General features: G+C 42.7%; 1 protein-coding gene across 1 annotated transcript in view; it reads left to right on the plus strand.

The window, feature by feature from the left end:
- ACAD11 (acyl-CoA dehydrogenase family member 11) overlaps positions 1–22,490 on the plus strand; it is a 377,035-nt gene that overhangs the window by 230,661 nt on the left and 123,884 nt on the right. The window contains exons 10-12 of the mRNA XM_078663849.1: positions 10,252–10,329; positions 15,736–15,874; positions 19,199–19,306. Coding sequence (XP_078519975.1) covers positions 10,252–10,329; positions 15,736–15,874; positions 19,199–19,306 — 325 coding nt within the window. The remainder of the gene's footprint in view (positions 1–10,251; positions 10,330–15,735; positions 15,875–19,198; positions 19,307–22,490) is intronic.

Genomic DNA, 22,490 nt, shown 5'->3' on the forward strand with positions numbered 1-22,490 from the left:
TGTTGGAGGAACGGAAGTACATAAGACATAATATCAGCAAAGAAGAAAAGTTGGCACTGAACACCCTACGGCAGAACAATACCATCATTATCAAGGCGGCCGATAAGGGTGGGGCGGTGGTGGTACAGAATACCGTAGACTATGTGGACGAAATTGAACAACAACTGGGAGTGAGGGAAAGATTTCTCCCTACACCAAGAGATCCCACTGGTGAGATCAGTTCACTCATTCAGAAACTGACTGATGAGGGACTTAAGGAAGGCTTCTTGAGTGTACCGGTGAAAGAGTTCTTGAATAACAAAGAACCAAGAATTCCCACAATATATACCCTCCCCAAGGTGCACAAATGCTTGGAGAAGCCTCCAGGGAGGCCGACCGTCTCTGGCTGTGGTTCCGTTCTAGAACCCCTTAACCAATTCATCGATCATTTCTTGCAGCCCTGGGTGACAGAGACGAAATCGTATGTGAGAGACACGATGCACATTATCCATCTACTAGAGGGCCAACCATTTAACTCTCCAACCCAACTACTCGTGACACTTGACGTTTCCTCTCTATATACGTCTATACCCCAGGCCAAGGCACTTGATGTGGTAAGATCAACCATGGACAAACGCCCAAGACCACACTGGAGTCCAACAGATTTCTTGATTACCATGCTAGAAACCGCCATGAAGAAAAACTATTTCATATTTAGGAACCGGTACTATTTCCAATGCAAAGGCGTGGCAATGGGTTCTACATATGCCCCTAGCCTGGCTAACATCTTTATGGACGACTATGAGGAAGAACACCTGTACAGCCATAACAACCCATTCATCTATTTGATAGCAGTATGGAAACGCCATATAGATGATGGTTTGATGATTTGGACTGGCACAGAAGAAGAACTCAAAGACTTTGAGCAGTGGCTCAACTGCAGATCACGGGATATCCAGTTCACCATGAACTTCACAGCAGTGAAGCCATCAACTTCTTGGACCTCACATTCCGAGTCGATGAAGGTCTGTTGTACTGTGACCTGTACCGCAAACCGGCAGAAAGGAATAGACTCCTCAAATATGAGTCACACCATCCCCGCAATCTGAGAGACAACTTACCCTACGGGCAATATCTGAGACTGAGGAGGAATTGTACATGCGTGGAGGACGACTTCAAGGAAACAGAAAACCTCACCGAAAGGTTAAGAGAGCGGGGATAGGGTGGGCAGAATTTGCGGAATCGCGTTACGCAAATCTCCGCGAACCTGTAAAAAATTTCTGCGAACGCGCAGAAATTCTGGGAACACACGGAATTGCTTGTTCATGATGCTTTTTTACTGTTCGCTATCGCTGTTTGCGTACTCTGGGGGAAATTTTTCACAAACACGGATTTTGGGAACGAGAACAAGCAAAAAATTTCACGAAATCGCGGAATGCAGAATTTTGGGCAATTTCGCGTTCTACGCGGAACGCGAAATTACCCAAATTCCGCAAATTCCACAAACAGAACAGAATTTAGCACCCAGGCCTTGGGGATAACCAACGGGACTTCTCAAGCGAGCATGGTACTATGTGCAGGCCTCATCTCAACACACACATTGAGATATGCACTATACCGAGTTGTTGGAACACCCTGTAAACAACTGTCTCTTTGAATAACTGGACTTATGTCTGTGCTTAATAAGAACATACTGCATTCGATTATGTACAGCACACACATTACACCGTACAGAGTCCTTGTAACCTGTTATGTAACGTATGAGGTCTTGCGCACAATTGTCTACATGTGTAACTGTAACAATTTTTATGTTCAAACAGGATCTCAATTTACACATTTGTCTGGAATCAACATATGTGTATGCTTAGACATTGTATGAATATTCGGTCTGCAGGGCCGTGGTGAACAGGGTGTTCATTAATACTAACAGCACACACTCGCCTGATCTGATGCTTAAGACGAGGGGAGGATGTGGCACACAGAATGCATCCACTAATCCCCTATCGATCATCCCCGGTTGCCTAGCAACCAAGAATCACCTGAAGCCACGCAGCGTGCACGCTGTCTGACATGCCATTTAAGGGCTCATCGTCTGCGTGAAACCAATTGGATTCATTTGCAGCGATAACGCAGGACTGATGCCTGCTTCTCCTCCGCCGATGGTCAGATCCGTTCACAACGAACGAAGGTGTGCCACTGCCATTTTGGGCAATTTCCCGTTCTACACGGAACGTGTAATTACCCAAATTCCGCAAATTCCGCAAACGGAACGGAATTTAGCGCCCAGGCTTTGGGGATACCCCGCGGGACTTCTCAAGCGAGCATGGTACTGTCCCAGCGAGCAACTACTACAGCCCAAGGAAAAAAAGACCAGAATTGAGAACATTGTCTGTGTCATCACGTTCAACTCGAAGAGCAACGACATAAAGAAGATCATCAAGAAGTACCAGAACCTGGTTGCAAATGGCCTCAAAACCACTGAGCATCCGCTCTTTGCCTTCAATAGGGGCAGAAATATCAGAGACCATGTAGTCAAGGCCTATCTTGAGCCACCAAGGCCACCCGACGTGAGGAGCCAACTGGGACTTCGACTGATAATGGGACACCACAAATGTGGCTCTTGTAAAGCTTGTCCACTCACAGTTGAAGGGGCTACCTTCACACACAATGGTCGAGCACATAGTTACCAGTGTTCACTAACTGCAACAGCATCAATGTAGTGTACATCATTATATGTCCGTGCAATACACCATATGTAGGACAAACCACACAGAAGGTTAAGACGCGCATTCTCCAGCATATGGGTAGAGTCAGGTGCAAGGTTCAGGGAGCCCCGCTCATGGAACATTTTATCACACACAACCATCCCCCGGAGAGCATCAGATGGAGGGTACTGGAGAATTCTGCCCACATCCTAGAGGGGGTTCAATAGCAGCGGCTCTGAACCTTAAAGAGTGCAGATGGATCCATTCCCTAAACTCAGTGGTTGCTGACCTCAATGAACATGAGGAGACTGCAAAACAATTGGGGCAGTTATCAACAGCTCACGGAAGGCACACACACCATAGGCAGTGGGTATGGGCTACCAGTACACACACTATGACATATACCACCATTACATGGATGACTATGTGCAGGCCTCCTCTCAGGACACGCATTACGAGATACACCAACACAAAGTTCTCTATATCCGTTTGCATAAAACTGTCTATGAATAACTGTATTTGTGCTTAAATGTGTTTGTACTTAACACGATCTTACCGCATATGAGTTTGTGCAGGCCTCATCTCAACACACACATTGAGATATGCACTATACCGAGTTGTTGGAACACCCTGTAAACAACTGTCTCTTTGAATAACTGGACTTATGTCTGTGCTTAATAAGAACATACTGCATTCGATTATGTACAGCACACACATTACACCGTACAGAGTCCTTGTAACCTGTTACGTAACGAATGAGGTCTTGCGCACAACTGTCTATATGTGTAACTGTAACAATTTTTATGTTCAAACAGGATCTCAATTTACACATTTGTCTGGAATCAACATATGTGTATGCTTAGACATTGTATAAATATTCGGTCTGCAGGGCCGTGGTGAAAAGGGTGTTCATTAATACTAACAGCACACACTCGCCTGCTCTGATGCTTAAGACGAGGGGAGGATGTGGCACACAGAACGCATCCACTAATCCCCTATCGATCATCACCAGTTGCCTAGCAACCAAGAATCACCTGAAGCCATGCAGCGTGCACGCTGTCTGACACGCCATTTAAGGGCTCTTCGTCTGCGTGAACCCAATTGGATTCATTCGCAGCGATAACGCAGGACTGATGCCTGCTTCTCCTCCGCTGATAGTCAGATCCGTTCACAACGACCGAAGGTGTGTCACTGCCATTAGTCCACGCTACGGCTGGGTCGCTCCCTGCGGCTCAGCAGTGATATGCCAGGATTGTAACCTTTTACGTGTAGAAAGCTCCCATTGCTTGTTTTTAGTCATCGAGTTCACATCACATGACCCACCCGTGACTTTTACCCAGCACAAGTGTAGTCCATAGAGCACCACGATTGATTAGCCGTTGTTTCTATGCACATGACTTGCCGCTGGTAAAACTTTCATTTGATTGCCACAGTTAAAAGTATAATTTATCAGCCGTTGACTCACTATGGTTTAACTCTCTCATTGATTACCCGGCACCAGCATCTTCTTGTGAGCACCGTGGCCTCGCTGTGGCACGCCTAGATTTACATGATCTAGGAGCGCACTCTGCATTTTAACTCACGCATTAGTTGCGGATCAATCAGACTGTGGTTACCCTAATTCACTAACCAGGCCTTGTACAATGTGAGCGCTGCGCCTCCTCCACCTTCGTTAAAACCATTTCTGCACTCCTTAGACCAAGAGACTGTAGTTAACTTAATTTACAAACTGCGCTTCCTCCACCTTCGTTAAAACCATTTTTGCACTTCATAGACCAACTGATCGCATCCACTGGTAGGATGGCACACAGGCCGCAACACACACGATGACACCTACACTTATTCCTTGCGCCTAGGTAACCACACACCCTTCTATTTTTCAGCCAATCATACGCCCGGGTCCTTCCAGATTTTACCGCCAGGCACTACTAAGAGGTACATGCCACCAGAACCCCATCTAGTTTGCACTAGGTGAGTTATCCACCTCCTTCTCTAGCTATGCGTTTGCTCTCACACAAGCGATCCACACGCTTGTCATCCATGTGTCCTTTTTAATCCTTAGGCTGGCACTACATACTCCCCCCACCCCCGCACTCTGTACTGATGCAGACCCTAAGTGACTATCCAAGGGAGCACAACGTGGGTTGAAACGTCGACGACAAAATAGGGCTCAGATCAACCAAGGCTCTGCAGGCCAAAAGGAGCACTAGTAGTCATTGGTTCCGTGTCTGGCCACCAAAATCTTTTTCCTTTCCCTTGTACATAAGTCCTGAACCACCCTGTATATACAGCACATTGTTTACCACCAAGCACATATGTCACATGATCACTTTGTATATTTCACCCATTGTAAACAGCCTTAATGTACCGCGGAAGTGAACATATATGAATGATTTAATTCTGATAAAAATGTACAGTGGATACGTACATACTGCATTATTGTCATTATTTTGAACTATATGTCTGTGTTTAGGAGTGTGTGAAATTCATGCCCTACTATTAATTTTTGGATAACACGTATGCGACACTCAGTGCGCTGATAAGTAACCTATGAGAACCCGACAGAACCATTTTTTGTCTATGGTAGTGAGAGAAAGAGCACTAGCACAGGGGAAACGCATAATCGTTGTATCCCTGGTACCAACTTTAGAAGCTGTGACCAAGGCCAGTATACCAAATGCGAGGCATTGCATCCGCGATGGATACAATGGGCTAAATCTCTCATTTCAACAGATGTAGACTATAAATTTGATACTACACTGAAACCAAAAGGGTTCCTGCAGTACGAACAAGAATACCCTCTCCCGAATGAAATCCTGCCTCTAGAAAAATATGAATACATCATCTACACTCATTAACCTGCCATTGGAAGTAAACAACACCATGTGCTATAGAGAAAGGGACGTATGCGGGGCTGAGGTTCCATTCCAGCAATAAGTCTACGCAATCTCTAGGAGATTGTACAGCACAGCTAGCAGAGCTGCAAGCCCTGATACTAGCACTACAATATACGGATCTGGAATTCCCTACACCGATAGTACGTGATTCGTTTTACTTTGTGCAGTCGTATAATGAATATCTTTTGTACCGGGGCCAGGATGGGTTCAGAGATTCCAAGGGTTGCACAATTAAGCAAAAATTGTTATGGGAACAAGTGGCAAAGCTGAAAGCATGCCTGCCACAGGCTTAAGTTATTCACACCTTGAGTCATCAGCGTGTTGGTGTACACGTTGAAGGGAATTCACTGGCTGATGAAGCCGCCAGGGTGACAGTGCGAACTGCTGCCGTAGCTGCAACCACTCGTTCTAGCACGAGGATAGACTTAGACATAATGATAGCGTTCAATGCCTCAAAAGACGGCTTTACTGGTCCAAAGGGCTTTCCACTCAAATATTCCTATAAATTAGATATGCAAAATACACCGTATGCTCAAATTCCAGGAGTGGGGAATAGAATCATACCAAACATGGATAGCTGATTAGGTTTAATACTTGCTGCGCACAAGGGTCTGGGCTCAGCACACGCAGTAGTCACTGCTACAATTTCATTACTGAAGCGGCGATTCTGGTGGCCAAGTTTGTCTAAACAAACAAAGGCTTATGTCTTAAAGTGCTTCATCTATCAGCAGATGAAGGGGTCCACAATCGCACGTCCAGCGCAAATGTCACTGCTCATTTCAGACAGACCTCTCGCATGTGTCTATTTGGACCACTGCAGCCCCTTAAATTCAGATGGGGCTTACAAGTACATCTTGGTGGCTGGGGACTCAAGCTCTTGATTGCTGTGGGTTTGGCCTCAGCGCTCGGCTGACGTTCGAACTGTTATAAAGGATTTTGCCCACAGGTCCTGGGGATTCCTAGGAACTGCACAACACTATTTTGCCATCACAACTGGTTCCCACGCTTGCCTGGTCCATGTTCGCCCCGAATAGCCCATGTTATAACCTGGAACAGGAAACATGTAAAGTACTTTTAATAAGCGTATTGTGGCTATCGACTAGAAGACAATGTTGCCCTCTACAGAAAGCGATGACACACTCATACTGGTGGAACACCATATAAATTAATTCATCTTTCAACTGTAATTTTAGTCATACGTCTACTTAAATCTTTCAGTGTACTTATGAATCTCATTTATTTAATTGTGAATCAAACCAGTCATTATCCTTTTTGTGTTAATGATATTTGTTTTTGTGTAAATGTATTTTAATAACATCCAAATATTTGTAGTCTTCCTCACTGATTTCGCCCCAGAAGACCCACATTTTAAGGACCCCTACTGTCTACCACAGTTATATTGGCTCACTGGATCAGGGTGGTGATACCCAGCTATACTTGCCCGCTGACACTGATCATACACAGTCCTGACTTCCCTCCTGACATGAATCTCGAGGATTATCAAGGACGGCTGTTCGAAGAATGCCCATAAACCCGAAAACCCATTTGTTAATGTAATTTTGATGGCATGGCCAAAATATATTTTTAATTAGGTCTGAGAGATACTTATAGAATAAGATAGCTACTTATTGGGCTAGGCAAGCTATGATGCAACACGGGGCAAATAGAGAAACCACACAAGTTTAAAACTTGACATTATTTGGCATGAGCAGTATCCCGCTCATATTAAATGCTCGAAATGGGAGAACCATCTCAAACACTTACATGTTATAATATGGCCAGAGGAGTTTCAGCTTGAGGTGACAGAGTTCCTTGCTGATTATTTGTAAATAGTCGCTTTGACCTCAATCTGCACAAGATAAAAGAAATGGTCATACATTAATTCAATTGGTACCTTACCCCAATAAGAAGAACAGCAATGCTTTGTAAATATCATTGATGCTGCAGATAGTATAAGGAGATGAGGTGTCATATTTGCTCATATGGTGGATGTGTACATGAATCGGAAGGTTTTGGATGGCAATACAAAACACTCATTTTTTAATATTAGTTCTACTTTGGGACATTGAAGTGGACAGTTTGCATGCTCTATCCTCAGTGACCAGCAAAGGAGTTGTGTGCTTTCTTCAGGGAACTAAACTATTAAAGCTCAAACACGGAAAACCCCTGACCTATCAGCAAAGTGGTGGTGTGGTGGGCTAAAATTTGCCAAATCAATGCAATGGGAAAACTGACAGCAACCGGCTGTCCGATTAAAAAAATATATAGATAGATCCCTTTCTATACATATGCCAAAAGACAATGCAGAAAGATGGTTTTAACCCCACCTTTGTAACTCCTTTGCTTGGCAGCAATAGGATCTTCTTTCTAATTGTGATGCAAAGCTACAGCCATAATCAAAACAAGACCAGGACACTAATAACAGTTGATTGTATCTGTGAACGGCTCACAGTTGGTGGCTTTTCTTATTCACCTATAGCCATATGTGGGCACCTTCGAAAAAAATCTAGACATGAAAATGTAAGAGGGTTCATATGTATGTATTGTGAGCCACCGTATTCTAAATTACCTCACTGTAATGTAGGCGTTCTATTGCTTGCTACTAGTATGGAAACTTTAAATAAATGTTTTTTTAAAGAAACCTGAATCTTTACACAGATGAAAGATTATCCAAAGAAGAACCTTTTCAGGTTGTTGCCGTGGTACTGTATTTTTTTTTTTTGGGGCGTCTAGGTGAATACCCAACCGCCTACCCACCCAACATGGCCGCCAGACATTCCCGGCTGTTCCCCTTACTCTGTACAGATCGTAGCAAGCACTTTTTTACCATTGCGCATGCGCATACTCCAAAGGCGTGACCACGCCCACTATGGCAATCACCGGAATCCGGAGGCGCAGGGTACAAGTACGCTTGATCAACGGCGACATAGTTACCAGTCGCTCCGGATCCGTCACTGATTCCACGTGGGGGTAGGTGTTGCAGGCGGAGACCGCACGTCGTTTGGGTAAGTTTCCCTGTAAATGATGTCGGCTCATCAATTGGGTTGAGCTACATTGAAATACTTGTGGTTTTCGGTGCAATTACGCATTGAGGTCCGATGTGGAGTCTGAGACAGGCTGATCTGGGGCACATGGGCTAACTTTGGAGACGGGGTCCGTACCTCGCCATTACTTTTAGTAGATGTAACCTTGAGAAGGGAACGCGGGCTTCTTCTCCCCTCGCACTCTCACGTCTCCTTCCTTGTTGACGTTGCAGACTCGAGGGGCTCGGTGAGGCTCAGTGGTTCTCTTTGTCAATCACCACTGAGCATTGGAAGGGCGATACCTTCGGAATCCATTCTGCAGGCCTGATTTTGCCACAGTTACCGCTCTGAGAACTGGACACTGGGCATCAGTAGTGGAATTGGCCAGGTTAGCCCAACTGTGAATGTTCTCTTCCAGCAATTGAATACCGGCCCCCATTTAAGGAAATTAATTGTTCCCTTCCTCCCCCTACCTCCCCTAGGTCCCTGACTCCTCTGTGCAGGTCCCACAGGAGCAGACTGCGGGGCACCTTAGGGATACACTTAGGGATACACTTAGGGTAAGCACCTTTTTGTCCAATCTTCTATTGTTTTTGACTCGGCTGAGTCTTGTAAATAGTTTAGTGTGTGTGTTTTATGTATAGAGTAATGCACCTAGGCTCAAGAGGAGAACCATGCTGACAACCCTTCCTATATGTTCTCCTCTTCTCTAGGTTGCACCACTTGAAGCAGGACCATTTGGCCTGCCCATCACAGACCAATCAAATTAAGGTTGTATATAAGTTTTCAATTCACTGTGTAGTACTAGACACCAAGGTCCTGAGGAATTGCTAGATTAGCAAGAAACATGTCGACCTAAACAGAGGGTTGTAGATACTTTCGCCACTTACTCCCGTAGCGTCTATCTCCCCTCCCACTATTTTAACCAAGGGAGTCAGCCACGCTATTAAAAATCCTTGTGGACTAACTTACCTTTTTTAATCACCACCAACTTCTCACGACGACACACCTTTTCTGCCCTCTCACACGCATGCACCATATGGCTGGAACAAAAGATCTCCGCTAAAGAGCCCCTTCGCGGGTGCCCGTCAGACATTGCAGCGCCAGTCTGACGAGGAGCAGGACCCATATGATGAAGCATGACACCTAGCTTGCTGGGTGTGTGAGGGTTCTAGTTCCCAAGAGGGAAATTTCCCTTTCTTCTTTCCCTCTTGGTTTTCTCTATACACATACACACTCTTCCTTTTCTAATACTTCTGGGGAACTTTGTGCTTTATTTTGCTACTAGTGTTACCAACTATGTCAATTGAAAAACGTTTTGTACAAAAAACAGTTTGATTAAATGCAAGTACACCTGCAACATTGAGAGCAGGCATGGATAAAGAGAAGTCCTAAACCGAATGTGCAGCAGTTAGGCTTCACTTCATACTGGTAAGTTGTTTGTTCATAGAGGGAGAGTGGTTCCTCCCAATTGCTTTGCTTTTCTAAAAGATCTTTAAGCCATTGTATGAAAACACCAAAGCTCGGCATCCTATGTTTCAGTCAATCTAAGATTGCTTATTATATTTGCAAATAATAATACCTTTATACTAATATGCAAATCTTATTAAAATCATCTCTCTTTTTCTCTCCTTTATGAATTTGTAGGAAGTGTTGGATTATTATATAAAAAATCAAGATTCCCCCGATAGATGGAAAAGGCCTTTGGTTATTGAGAGACTTCAGGTATTGGGTAGCAAAAATCTTTCTGAAACATACGTAGTAACATGCCATAAATATTTGCCTTTTGTTAATAAGCATATTTAATGTGTTTCTGTGTGATGATAAGATGTTAATTGAGTTATTGGTGGTTGCATGGAGAGCTTGAAAGTGAACCTAAAGGACCTGAATTTCTTTCAGTGGCTCAACCATTTTTGCAGCGTGTTAAGAATGAATTAATACAATGTCATATTTTGTGATAGAGTACTGCAATTACTTTGAAAGATATTTCACCATTTTAACCATCTTTTCCTTCGCATTTCCTTGGGTCACCTAGAAAAAGGCTTGTCTGTAAGCTTACTCTCAAAATACAACATTTGGGAGGAGTGTGCATCAGAGCTATGTTCATTTTTCCATATAACTGATGAAAAATTACTTTTGTCCCATGTAGAAAACGGATTTTTCAATCTGTTCTCTTGCCGGCAGCATATGATATGCTAAATAGTGTTGCAATGTGTTTTTCTTGAAGGATTGTATGATGCGGCTACCTAGTTGGCCAGTTCATTTAATAATTATTGCCTTTTAAGTTAATTTTAAGCTAATGGCCTCTGTCACCCTTTTATTCTTGGCAATACGATCATTCTAGTGCAAGATAATCACTCACTTAAGAACCCACTTAGAAATTAATGACCGCTCAGAAAAGCGTGAAACATGATGGACTCTCAAATGGCTGATTCAAAATAGAAAGGTAGGCATAGTACCTACACCATTACAAACATAATCCACAACTTCTCTTTTCGACTGTTTTAAAAATAATCCAAAATTAGAAGAAATTGAAGGTATCCAAGTCCTGATTTTATAGTCGATTGGTAGACATTCAGACTAACAATGTTGTAAATGTATTTTTTTATTTTATTTTTTTATTTTCTGTTTGTATAGCGCCTGAATCACCACCGAAGGGGTATCTCTGCACTCCTGGACAAACGTGAGAGTGCTGGCACTATGAGAGGAGTCTAGAACAGAAATGTTTTCAAGGACTTTCTAAACTGAAAATAGTCCGAACATTGCCTCAGTGTAATAGGGAGTAAATTCCACCCCGCTGAGCTAGATACAAGAAAGCTGTCCCCCATGTCCATGACTTGTTAATCCAGGGGCACTTTGAGGAGAGATTTGGAACCAGATCGAACATCCCTCAGGGGAGTATATTGGTTAAATTTCTCTGCAAGGTAGGCAGGACCATTACCAAACACCGCCTTATGAGCGATGCAGCAAACCTTGAATGTTATTCATTTGCGCACCGGAAGCCAATGAAGCTGCGGAAGCAGCGGAATCGACAGTGATCTGTAAGGGGCATTTAATACCAGCCAAGCTGCTGTATTTTGGACTACCTGTAAGCGATCCAGCGAGGCCTCGTTAGCCAAGACCAATAGAGCATTACAGTAGTCAAGTCGACTCATAACTAGCGTTTGAATGAGAGCCTTCCAAGTAGGGTCTGGAAGGAAAATAAATACTCGTCTCAGCAGACTCAACAATGTATTGCTTCCACTCCACTGTTGGAGAAGGGTGTGCCTTATTTCCATGTTTTAGGATTGACCTCTAATTATTAGTATACTTGCTTGAATTATGTAGGGGGAGAATATTTATTGAATGTTGCCTGATGCTTTTCTGTTTCTGTTTATATTCTTTTTTTTAAGCGCTGAGAAGTTAAACTAAATGTTCAAACACTTTTTAGAATTTGTGGGGTAAAGCTGTTTTATTTATATACGACAAGAGTGGCAGAATAACAAAATATGGAATTTTTGTTTTATACAATTTAAATCTAAACTACTAAATGATGTTACCAATATTGTCAGCTGTCTTACCAAAAGTCGAATGTCTTCAGTGACTGTGAGAGTTTTCCAGATGCTACCTTCTTAATAAAAATGCTAAAATCTAATTTAATATTTGCATCTGTACTATATAAATTAGTCCATGATTATAATATGGATAAAGGTGATTTAGATAATCACAGACTTCAGTGGATAGGCAGTTATGGTTCTCAGTTTACGCTGCAGATGTGCAAAAGATTGTGAAAGGGACTTTCAAAGGTGAAACTTGGTCTCAATCTAGGGTAAACAAAGCTATATTTTTCTGATTACTTCTGGAACTGCAAACTGGTACCTGGTAAATTCATGCATCTGTGTTGGAGCTGCCGAAAAATCTGGCTTTTTGGAATGAATATTTGAAATCTATAGAATTCACCAATGGGATTCATTTACTTTGCTCAAGTGTGTCATAGCCGATAGTTTAGTTATATTCAGACTGCAAATATGGGTGGAAAAAGCCTTAGTTTTGATTTAAAAACCGGTTCTAGTAGAACTGAGCTCTGTTATGTCACCTTCAGTACTTATTGGAATTGAGGGATGTTTTTGATGCCGGAATAAAATCCATGCTTTAAGAAATGCTGCCAAAGGAAAATTATAAAGCTATTTTGTATCATTTTCATGAACGGCATAGCTAGTTTTCATGGCTAGATTATTATTATTTTTGTGTGTTATGTAGATATACTTATCTTGGGTCTATTTAATATATAATGTTTAAATCAACAAAGAGATGCTATTTTTTGGTATTGTTATGACCGACTCTTGATATGCTGGCAATTTGTTAGAGCACTGGGATGTTCATTACCATATTTGGATGTAGTCATTTATAATGCTTGTATGCAATTTTTAAATTTATTATCAAGGATCAGTTCAAGGTAGAGGATGTTTTTTTATCATCAAAGCGGCTTCTGGCATGCCAGGAGTCCCCGCAGAGAAATTCCTCTGTGGCACTAAGTCTATTAAGCTTGATGGAATTGCCACTACAATATATGACTAGTGAAAATATATGTGAAATCAATGAGGACTAGCCTATTTGTGAATTTGCATAGACTCAAGACTGCAAGACAGGGTACAAACCCTTTTGTTAGTGAAAATATACCCCATAGTGGATTGAGAGCACAGGGCCGGGAACCCATGTGGTGCGCACAGTGGGCGACACCCTGCATGACTATTTAACGGTGGACAGCAATTATTTACATGTCAATCTTGCACATGTAGACACTTTTAAAATGGTGACTGACTGTCCATCCTAAATTGGGCGTCAGTTGGTCCAAGAACATGTTACATCATGTCTATAGTTACCACATGAAGTTCCCAATGCAAGAGCCAACGCTGTGCCATTCAAAGGTAGAATTCCTCCACCATTATAATTGGGGAAGGGATTGGAGAAGATGGTGGACTTTGCACATGCCTTTTTGTTAAGTAGGGGTTAACTTTCATACTGGGTACTCAAACTTCAAATGTCATTGCCCAAAAAGGAATTCGGAGTATATGGTTGTAAGTGAAATAATACCAACCACCTCAAGTTGCCAATGAGAGTACCATATGGGTCGAGGAGCGGTTTCACGATACAAAGATTTGGGGGTCTGCACTGTCCAAAACTCATCAAGATGCCCATAGGCTGCCTGAATCCCTCCTCTCCCCAGACCTAGCAATCTCCTTCCCAAACCTAATGTGGCGTTTGGTACTGCAGGGTGGAGGAGGTCTTTTTGTTCCCAGAACCATTGGAATTATCTTTCTAATCGCTTGTTGTTACAGTAATATCATCACATTTTCATTGATTGAAGTAGGTTCCATCCAAACCTAAAGAACAAGGTGCCTCTTGGTCCTCGTTTGACCAGAGACTGTCCTAGTTGCAACTAAAGTTGCCTGTGACTGGCAGTTTTTAAGGTACAGACCACTAAAGCAAACTTCATCCTTAGACCAACTAATTGAGTTAACTAGTTCAGCTGAGCCTAGACAAAACCAGGACTAATCATTTGGTCCTTAACTGGTAATTGGAACACAGTGACTACCAATGCAGGATTTTGGATTGTGTCTCTTATGAGACACTGGTGGCTGGGCACTTGGTTACCAGGACATCCCACCAGCAACACCAGTAGTGCCCAAGGCTTGCTTCATGTCATCGTAGTGGATTTTCGATCGACATCTATTTAAAGGGTCCACTTTATTCCACCTCCTAGCTCCAGAGTGATACCCAAGGGCTAGAATTAGGTTCAGAGTTCGCACAACTGTATCCCTGTCCCACATTTCAGACCCATTAGAGAGAGTTTAGTTCCTCGTAAGCACCAGAGACCACCCGGTTTCCCTGAGCCACCCTAAGTAAGACTTACATTATAACATTTACTATAGATCTAAGTTATTAGAAATCTAGAGTCTCAGGCATAGAAGGAATGCACTAGACCCTTCTGGTTTTCCTGAAGTTTAATTCAAATTTTTACTCACCCGATTAATGAAGTCCTTCTGTTTTAATAAAAAATAAACCTATGTTCCAAACTTTTGAAGTGTGTAAACCTCAGCAGGAATATATAGGTACGGAATTACTGCACATATCAACACACATAATTCAAGAGGACTTTAATCATCAATGATTCTCAAGATGAGGTTAATGGTCTAAAAAATGAATACTGTGTGTGACAGTCCTATCAAAACAGAACAGATAGTAAGTGCTAACACACCCTGGCAGAAAGAAAGTTGCCCAATGCTTCCATAAAGACTGGTCCACAGCAGCACTACTATTTAGCTCTTTAGCTTTCCTGCCTTTTTTTCAAAGTATATTTTCTCTATTGTTGGTCGCTCTTCATTCTATTACTAGTCAGCAGTTCACATCCTTAGTTACTATCAACAAAAAGTGGCACATTTCCAGCCTATATTCATTATCTTGCTGTTGTGGCTGATGTACGAGCACCTTGGTTTGATTTCCCAGCAGCTGATTTAACACCTATGTTGGCTGCCTAGATTCTGGAGGGCCAGACCTGTGAATCATTTTCAGGTTAACCACTGACTACGTAAATAAGTTCTATTAATTTATTTGTAAATATATCTCCTGTGTATTCCCTGGAAATCTGGCAAAGGTCAGACCTATCTGAGCCTATGTGGGACAAATTCAATCTAAATCTGGCTGCTAAAATTACTTAAGGATTGGGCAGAGGTTGCGAGCACCACCTGACCACTGTCTGTGGCAAGCGGAGAGCATTGTGTGCGCCACCTGCCAGACCACAGCCTGGCCTGCTTCATTCCTCCCAAATACTCCTTGCCTCTTCCTCCCTGCCCTGCTCCTCCTTGCCTCCTCCTCCTCTCCAACTCCTCTCCACCCTGCTCCTCCTTGCCGCCTCCTGTTCCCTGCCCGGCACAAACACCTCGGCTCCATCCTCATTGTCTGGTACTAGCGGAGTGTTACTGCATAGTGCTGTTCATTAAGCATGCAGAGTTTTCCTCTGGCCATTACTGTTTAGCTATATTGCAGCCCTCATGTCAATGCCACCACTATCTGTACCCACATTGCACACCTTTATCATGAGAGATTTCGGTCACTCCATTATGTCATGTTTGTTTCTTGTTATGTGAATAGGTAATAGCAAGGGCTGAAGGTCTCTGGAACCTCTTCTTGCCCGCGGTGAGTGGCCTCAGCCAGCTTGACTACGCATGTATTGCAGAGGAGCTGGGGAAATGTTTCTTCGCTTCAGATGTTTTTAACTGCCAACCCCCTGGTAAGTATCTAAGACATTTACAATTACATTAATGTCCAACCATCTGCGACCTTTGCTTGCCATCGTCGTCTGTATCTGGATGACCATCACGAATGACAGTATTGCTTAGGTTTATTCCCTGTACAACAAAATGAAGGAAACTTACTATAGCCTTAAGGCCCGCTGTAGCGGGCTATACCGGCTATAAAGGCCTGCTCCAGCTTTAAAGGCCTGAGCTGAAGGCTAGGGCCTTTAACAAGGGAGCGTTACTTTAATAGCCGGTATAGCCCAGCTACGAAGGGCTATAAGGCTATTAGAACAATCTGCCACTAGAGGGACGAATGTTCTAACAAATTATACAAAGGCGTCTTGGAGCCCGAGAGGATTGAAATCCCCTCAGGCTCCGAGGGGCCTTTGTTTAAACAACATTGGAATGTTGCTCTGCGGGCCTCTACCGGCCCTTAGAAGCACGGAGCACTCCATTGTCTGCAATGGAGTGCTCCATATTCCAATGTTCTAATAACACTTACATTAAAAGTTTGCTATTGTATTGTCATTGCATCATTGCCATAGTTGCAGTGCAAATCAAGTTTTTTTTATACCTTCATTTCTAAACAAAACATACCATGTGTATTTGTAAAACACATACTCACCCAAGAGTATCTTGACGCTGAATAACAGATGTTTATTGTTACCCAACTCAGTGGTACTCATTGAAACTCTGGCACAGACTGACATACAAATATCACTGTGAGATCCAAAGAGATGTTAGTCCATCCAAATGCAAGGCACACCATACGTCAAGCTATATAAAGCAAAAAAATTTTTTTTAATATTTGTCTTTTTATTAAGAAACCTGATTGTTTTGATACTGATGTCGTGATCATTGTTTTTCCTTGAGATTGAAAATTCTTTGCTCATTGCTTAGAAATGTGATGCTGATAACCTCAGTCCAATACTTTGGAGTATATATTTATCGTAATCTTTCCTGGTGATGCGGTGTCTTCTTAGAGATTATATTTTTACTATAAACTGTGTAAGTAAAATCGTTCATCCGTCCACACATCCAGCTTCCAAATGCGATACAGCACACTTGCCCCCAGTTCCTGTTGGTGATCAATACTGAGTTTTGCAATTGTAAATCACACTCCTATTGCATGATTATTCACTTTCTATTGACCAAAGGATCAACCATATGATATGAGTAATAACCACCCAAATACAGGACTTTGCCTGCCCATGCCATCTTTTCTCCCACTACACTTGTGGTCTGAGTGTCTCTTCATCTATACTCTTGTGTTTCTCAGAGAGGTGTCTCAGTACAGACAATGTTGAGTTTGGGTTTACAGATTTCACTCGATGATGGTAAATGGTTAACAATTTGCACCCAATGCAGTCATTGGGCTCACTCATCAATCATCTGAAATGGGCACAAATATTTCAAACTTTTGTAAACCTATTTATTTAAGCTCACTACAGAGTAGGTTACCACTTTGTTCTTTACATGTGTGTAACAGAGTATACACCTAATGAACTTTCCGGCAAGACCTTACTATATAATGTGTTCACTACACTTTGGAACTTTCTTTTGTGCTACATAAATGCCCATAATAAAAATAAAATAAATAGTGGACACGCTTGCTAAGAGGGCACTTGCCATTTCTGAGTCATTATTTGCTGAAGAAGGTAGCTCCAAGGGCACTATCTGCCAATCGCATCATGTCACATTTGCTTCTGGTTGTAGGTCTGACAGCTGTTGTTTCCTTTCGACCAGAAGGTTTGGGATGCTTAGTAATTTTCTGGGGCTATTTTGGGACAATTGTACCTTGCAATTGTACATGAGTCAAAAAACTTTAAAAACAATTCATTTTTTGTACATGGAACCAGTGCAGACTTTGCAGTTGGTCTATCGGCAGTTGTGTTTGTTTTTTAGGCTGAGGATGAGGCGTCCAGCTGTATTTTGTGTTTTCTGTAGTCTTTGGATCAGGTATGCTAGAGGACCAGCACATAAGGAGTTACGATTGCCAAAGCAGGAGATCACTAACAATGCAACAACCACTGTCTGGGGTAATGCAGGCTGAGGACTTTTCGAGCCGTTTCAGTTGGAAGAACATGCTTTTTTACCAAAGCCCCTCTCTGAGAGCTGAGGCTTGCATCTTCATTATAAATTATTCCCAGATTTCTTACTTTTGATTTGAATCGTACAGTTTGGCTGTAAAAATTGAATGGGGCCCTGTGGACTTTTTTTGATGAGGTGTTGAGAAAAAGGGTTGAGAACTTCAGTTTTAGACATGCACAGTTGAAGCTGGTGTGTCCCAGTCAGGGCTTGAAGGCCTCTAGAGTGCTATTGCAATTAATTTGTCACTTTCTACTGAAACCCTTATGTATATTTGATTATTATCTGTGTAGAAATGAATGGATATGTCATGGATGTGTAGGAGATCCATGTAGGGTTTGATGTGGATACAGAATAGTAAGGGAGACTGGAGGATCCCTAGAAGACCCAACAAGCTACTGGGCTGATTTGGCAAGATGGTTCTCTGGATCTTGCTTTCTGGCGGCCGTTGCACAGGAAGAAGGTGAGCCACTTGAGTCACTATGATACGTTGGCCACAGATTGGAGTCTGTGCAAGAGGAGTTTGTGATCTACCGTGTCAAATGCAGGTGCTAGTTCAAGGAGGATAAGCACGCTCAGGGCATTCTGGTCCCTTATTTCTGGAATTTGGTCTCAGGTTGTCAGGATGGTAGGCTCTGTACCATATTGTGGGGGGGGCAACCACAATGTTGAGTCATTGAGGCCATTGTTTCCTCATGGAGGTGACTGGGAAGAGAGACAGCAAGACAACTGTGATGATTACTTCTAAAGTACTTTTCCACTTCAGAGTCCTCTTGGCCAGACCAACATTCCAGTGGAGGTGACCTTTGACCCATGTCTGTTGTGGTTACTAGTAGCCTTTTGGTGCCACAGGCTTCTTGGAAATGTGCTTACTCTTGAACAAAACTCATTTTCCTTTAATTATTTTTTTAATTTTAGGTTGTGTGGGAGAAAACGTAGGGCTATTATTAATGGTGATTACCAGTATAGCATCATTGAAGTTACAAGTAACATCAAAAGCCTGACTGCACTTCTTAGCTTGACAGAGTGTAAATCCTCCTCCTCTAAGGATGTCATAATGACCACATAGGTCCTAGTTCTCTCTGCAGTTTGCATGTGCAACCCTTTGATCTTCACTTCATAACCCCGGAACATTTTGCTCTGCGTAGTCTTAAGCATGATTTGTGAAATCTGTCTACGTAGCATTTCAATACTGTGCTGAGATATGATGCAACTATTTTTTATTACAGATTCTGGCAACATGGAGGTTCTCCACTTGTATGGGAGTGAGGCACAAAAAAAGCAGTGGTTAGAACCGCTCCTTGAGGGAAAAATCCAGTCTTGTTTCTGCATGACAGGTAATGCAAGACACTGCAACATACTGTGCTGTTAGCATGAATAATTTCCTATTGCCTAGTATGATGAAAAATCGTACTACTAAAATTGCACGCCTGAAGAATGACACAAGGGGCCTGATTGAAAGGTCGGCTTGTGGAAATATGTCTGCCATTGTGGCAAATTCTAGGTTTCTGTCCAGGTGGCTGACAGAAATCCACCGCATATTGAGTTGTCTGAGATTTCTCTATTACATTTGCAATATCTGCCACTGAGGAAGTCACAATTTGCACTGGGGAACCTCTGCCAGAAACTCTGCGAATGCCTGTATGATGGTGGAACGTGGCAGCTGGAAATGAAATGTAGCCGACAGTGAGGGTACATATTCAGTGCTGCATATCTAGTCTATCTAACACTCTGGGTTGAGTTTCCCAGCATGTTATGGACAGTAATCTCACCTTTTTGTGGAAGTCTTCCACTCTTTCCAGGGTGGTTTTTCACAGACTTCAGTCAGCTGGAAATAGTGGGTGGATTCATCACTCTAGATCTGGAGAGTAAACCACCACGATTTGTAACGTAAGGTAGCCTGCTATGCCACAGGAAGGATAGACTCTGAATCTGCCGGTCCCACAGCGGATTCACCATTACTGGGCTTTTATAAATCTGACACACAGTCTGAGCCCTAGACATGCCTTAGTACGCTGTGTCTGAGCAGTGTGCAGAAGCTTCAGCTGTTGTGTGAGAAGCATAGAATGGTTATGTTGTGGGTGGTCATCCCAGGACATGTTCCTGCAGTAAGAGGTGGAGTGACCCTGTAGAATGAATGAATGAACTGATAAGACCTTGACGTCCTGGTGGACCGTGTTACTCGGACCCTACCTATGTGGTACAACGAAATCAATGCAAAATAATTAAGCAACAGTCTTTTTATGCCTGCAAGTTTGAATTTTCTTCAGAAAAATATTGGCGATGAGTTGTAACACTGGGCATTGGGTAATGTATAAGATCAACTGAAACCTAAGACCAGAGGTTCCGGCGGAGCACGGTGTAGTGCAGAGAAACACAGTGAAAAGCAGTGATGGACCCGTGTGGTGTTTTGGTTTTGGTAGCTGTGCCATCTGCCTCTTGTGAGCTATCACGTGACCATACACTGGCGACACTGTCCCAGGAGGGGAAAAAAAATAATGTTAGCTAGTGGATGCTGGAGCATTAGAGTAACTGAATGATATCCAGTTAGGACAAAGGGAGTGATTTTTGTGTGGTTTATACATTGTTTCAGCACACTGGACAGACCCTGCCATTTATGCAATGCATGTATTAGCAGTTGCATGAAGTAGTATCCCTCCAGATAAAGCCATGGGTGCTCACGGACAGAGGCTGTGGACCACAGCACAGCCCAGCCACGCCCATGTCTTTCACTGTATGTGTCATTACGCCCAGAACTGCCGACTTTGGAACTGGGGAACCAGGTTCATAAATGGCAACATTTTAAAACAGGAAAGTAAGAGATATTGAAAAAAGAATGCTATTGAAGCAGAAGAAATTTCAGAGGGTAAGCAGCTAAAATAAAGCCAATTTCAGCTTCAAAAATTGGGAGTCTCATGGCTGAATCATGCCTATTGGCCTGTGTGCAGGTTTGAGTCCCACTGTGACTGCTCAACATCCTGTGATTCTGGACATACCATGTAATCTCCCTGTGCTTAAAAAGAAGTGATTTGGACCTTATACAAATTAATCTGTTGCTCATGTAAAGCTCCCCAATGCCCTTGAGCTGAAATTGCGCTATATAAAACTGCAAAATTAAAAAATAAAATACCATGTGGGAGGGGAGTAGGCAGTGCTCCTTCCAGAGTCCACAGGCTTCCCACTTCCAAAAGGCTCTATCTGCCCCTTAATAAATCACAATGAGTGTGGTGAACCTATTGACATAAAGGGTAATTCCTATTTTTAACTCCTTGTCTTCAAGTTATTAGACCCCTTTTGGGCAAAAACAAATTAGGATGAGGCAAACTTAGCAACGTAATGTGGCATGCTTCATCATTGCCCACCTAATTCCACCCCGGTAAAAATGGCATTACCAGGGCGGACTCGAACCCAATAATGGGGGAGTTTGTAAGATATACTCTTCTCCTGGATAGTACACAGATCCAGTTCATTAAGAAAAATGCCTTAAGAATGCCACAGGTATATGTTTCATTTTGTGGCACCTCAGGTATGATTAAAATGTGAAGAAATAACTTACTGGAGGTTTAGGGGTTACCATAGCTCCATCGTCCTTTGAACGAGCTGACCTGTTGCTGACTGCGCTATAAGCCAGATGACTGGTCAGGGGCATTCCTAAGGGCAAAAAGTATCCCTCACTCTAATTCTATGGGTGTATGTTAGTATATTTATGTATATATAGGAAAGACCAAACTTTCCTACCTCTCCTTATTTGAATTTCAAGACCTGAGGTAGAAAAACACATACGTTTAGACAATACAATACCATTCATCATGCTGGAATGGTGATGATTCGTAGAAAAAGCGTTCAGTTGTCATAGAACATGTGATAGGGTGGTACTGTATATCACATGCACAAACACATGCTTATCACACATGCAAGTGTGTGACAATCAACATGCATGCTAGTGTGTCTTTGCTTACCCTCTTTAGGGCTACTCTTTACTCCATGGTCTGCCCTAGTATTTTTTTTACCCAAATGGGCCCAAAAATCTGGGAACAAGGAGTTAGGAAAAGGAATTAACTGTTCTGTCAATAGAGTCATGTAGTAAATGAAAGATGAACAGTCCACTGTGTAAGTTAAGATCCTTTATTGTAAGTTTCTTCCAAGTCAGGTTGATAGGTCAAGTTAAGAAGTACAGATAAAGAAACCCCACCAGGAGCCAGCTGTTAGCAGCTCAGCCTGAGTTGACCAACTGCCACAGTAAGATAGCGAGAGGCACTGTGAGCCAGAGGGACGCCCAGGCATTCTATGATGTCACAGATATCATGGTACAGTCTATCTAGGGAAGAACAGTGGAGAGGACATTTACTACACATCCTCTTCCCTTATGGAATAAGAACAGAATAGAGAAACAATAGGCAAAATACCTCAAATGCAACATCAGCAAGAAAGTACAATATTGAGATGAACCAAATGTAATAATGTACGACATGAGATAACGTTAGCATGAGGTATCATTAGCAGAGAAATGAACAAAGAAAA

The sequence above is a fragment of the Lissotriton helveticus genome, chromosome 10, assembly GCF_964261635.1.
Source record: "Lissotriton helveticus chromosome 10, aLisHel1.1, whole genome shotgun sequence".
NCBI classification, from domain to species: Eukaryota; Metazoa; Chordata; class Amphibia; order Caudata; family Salamandridae; genus Lissotriton; species Lissotriton helveticus.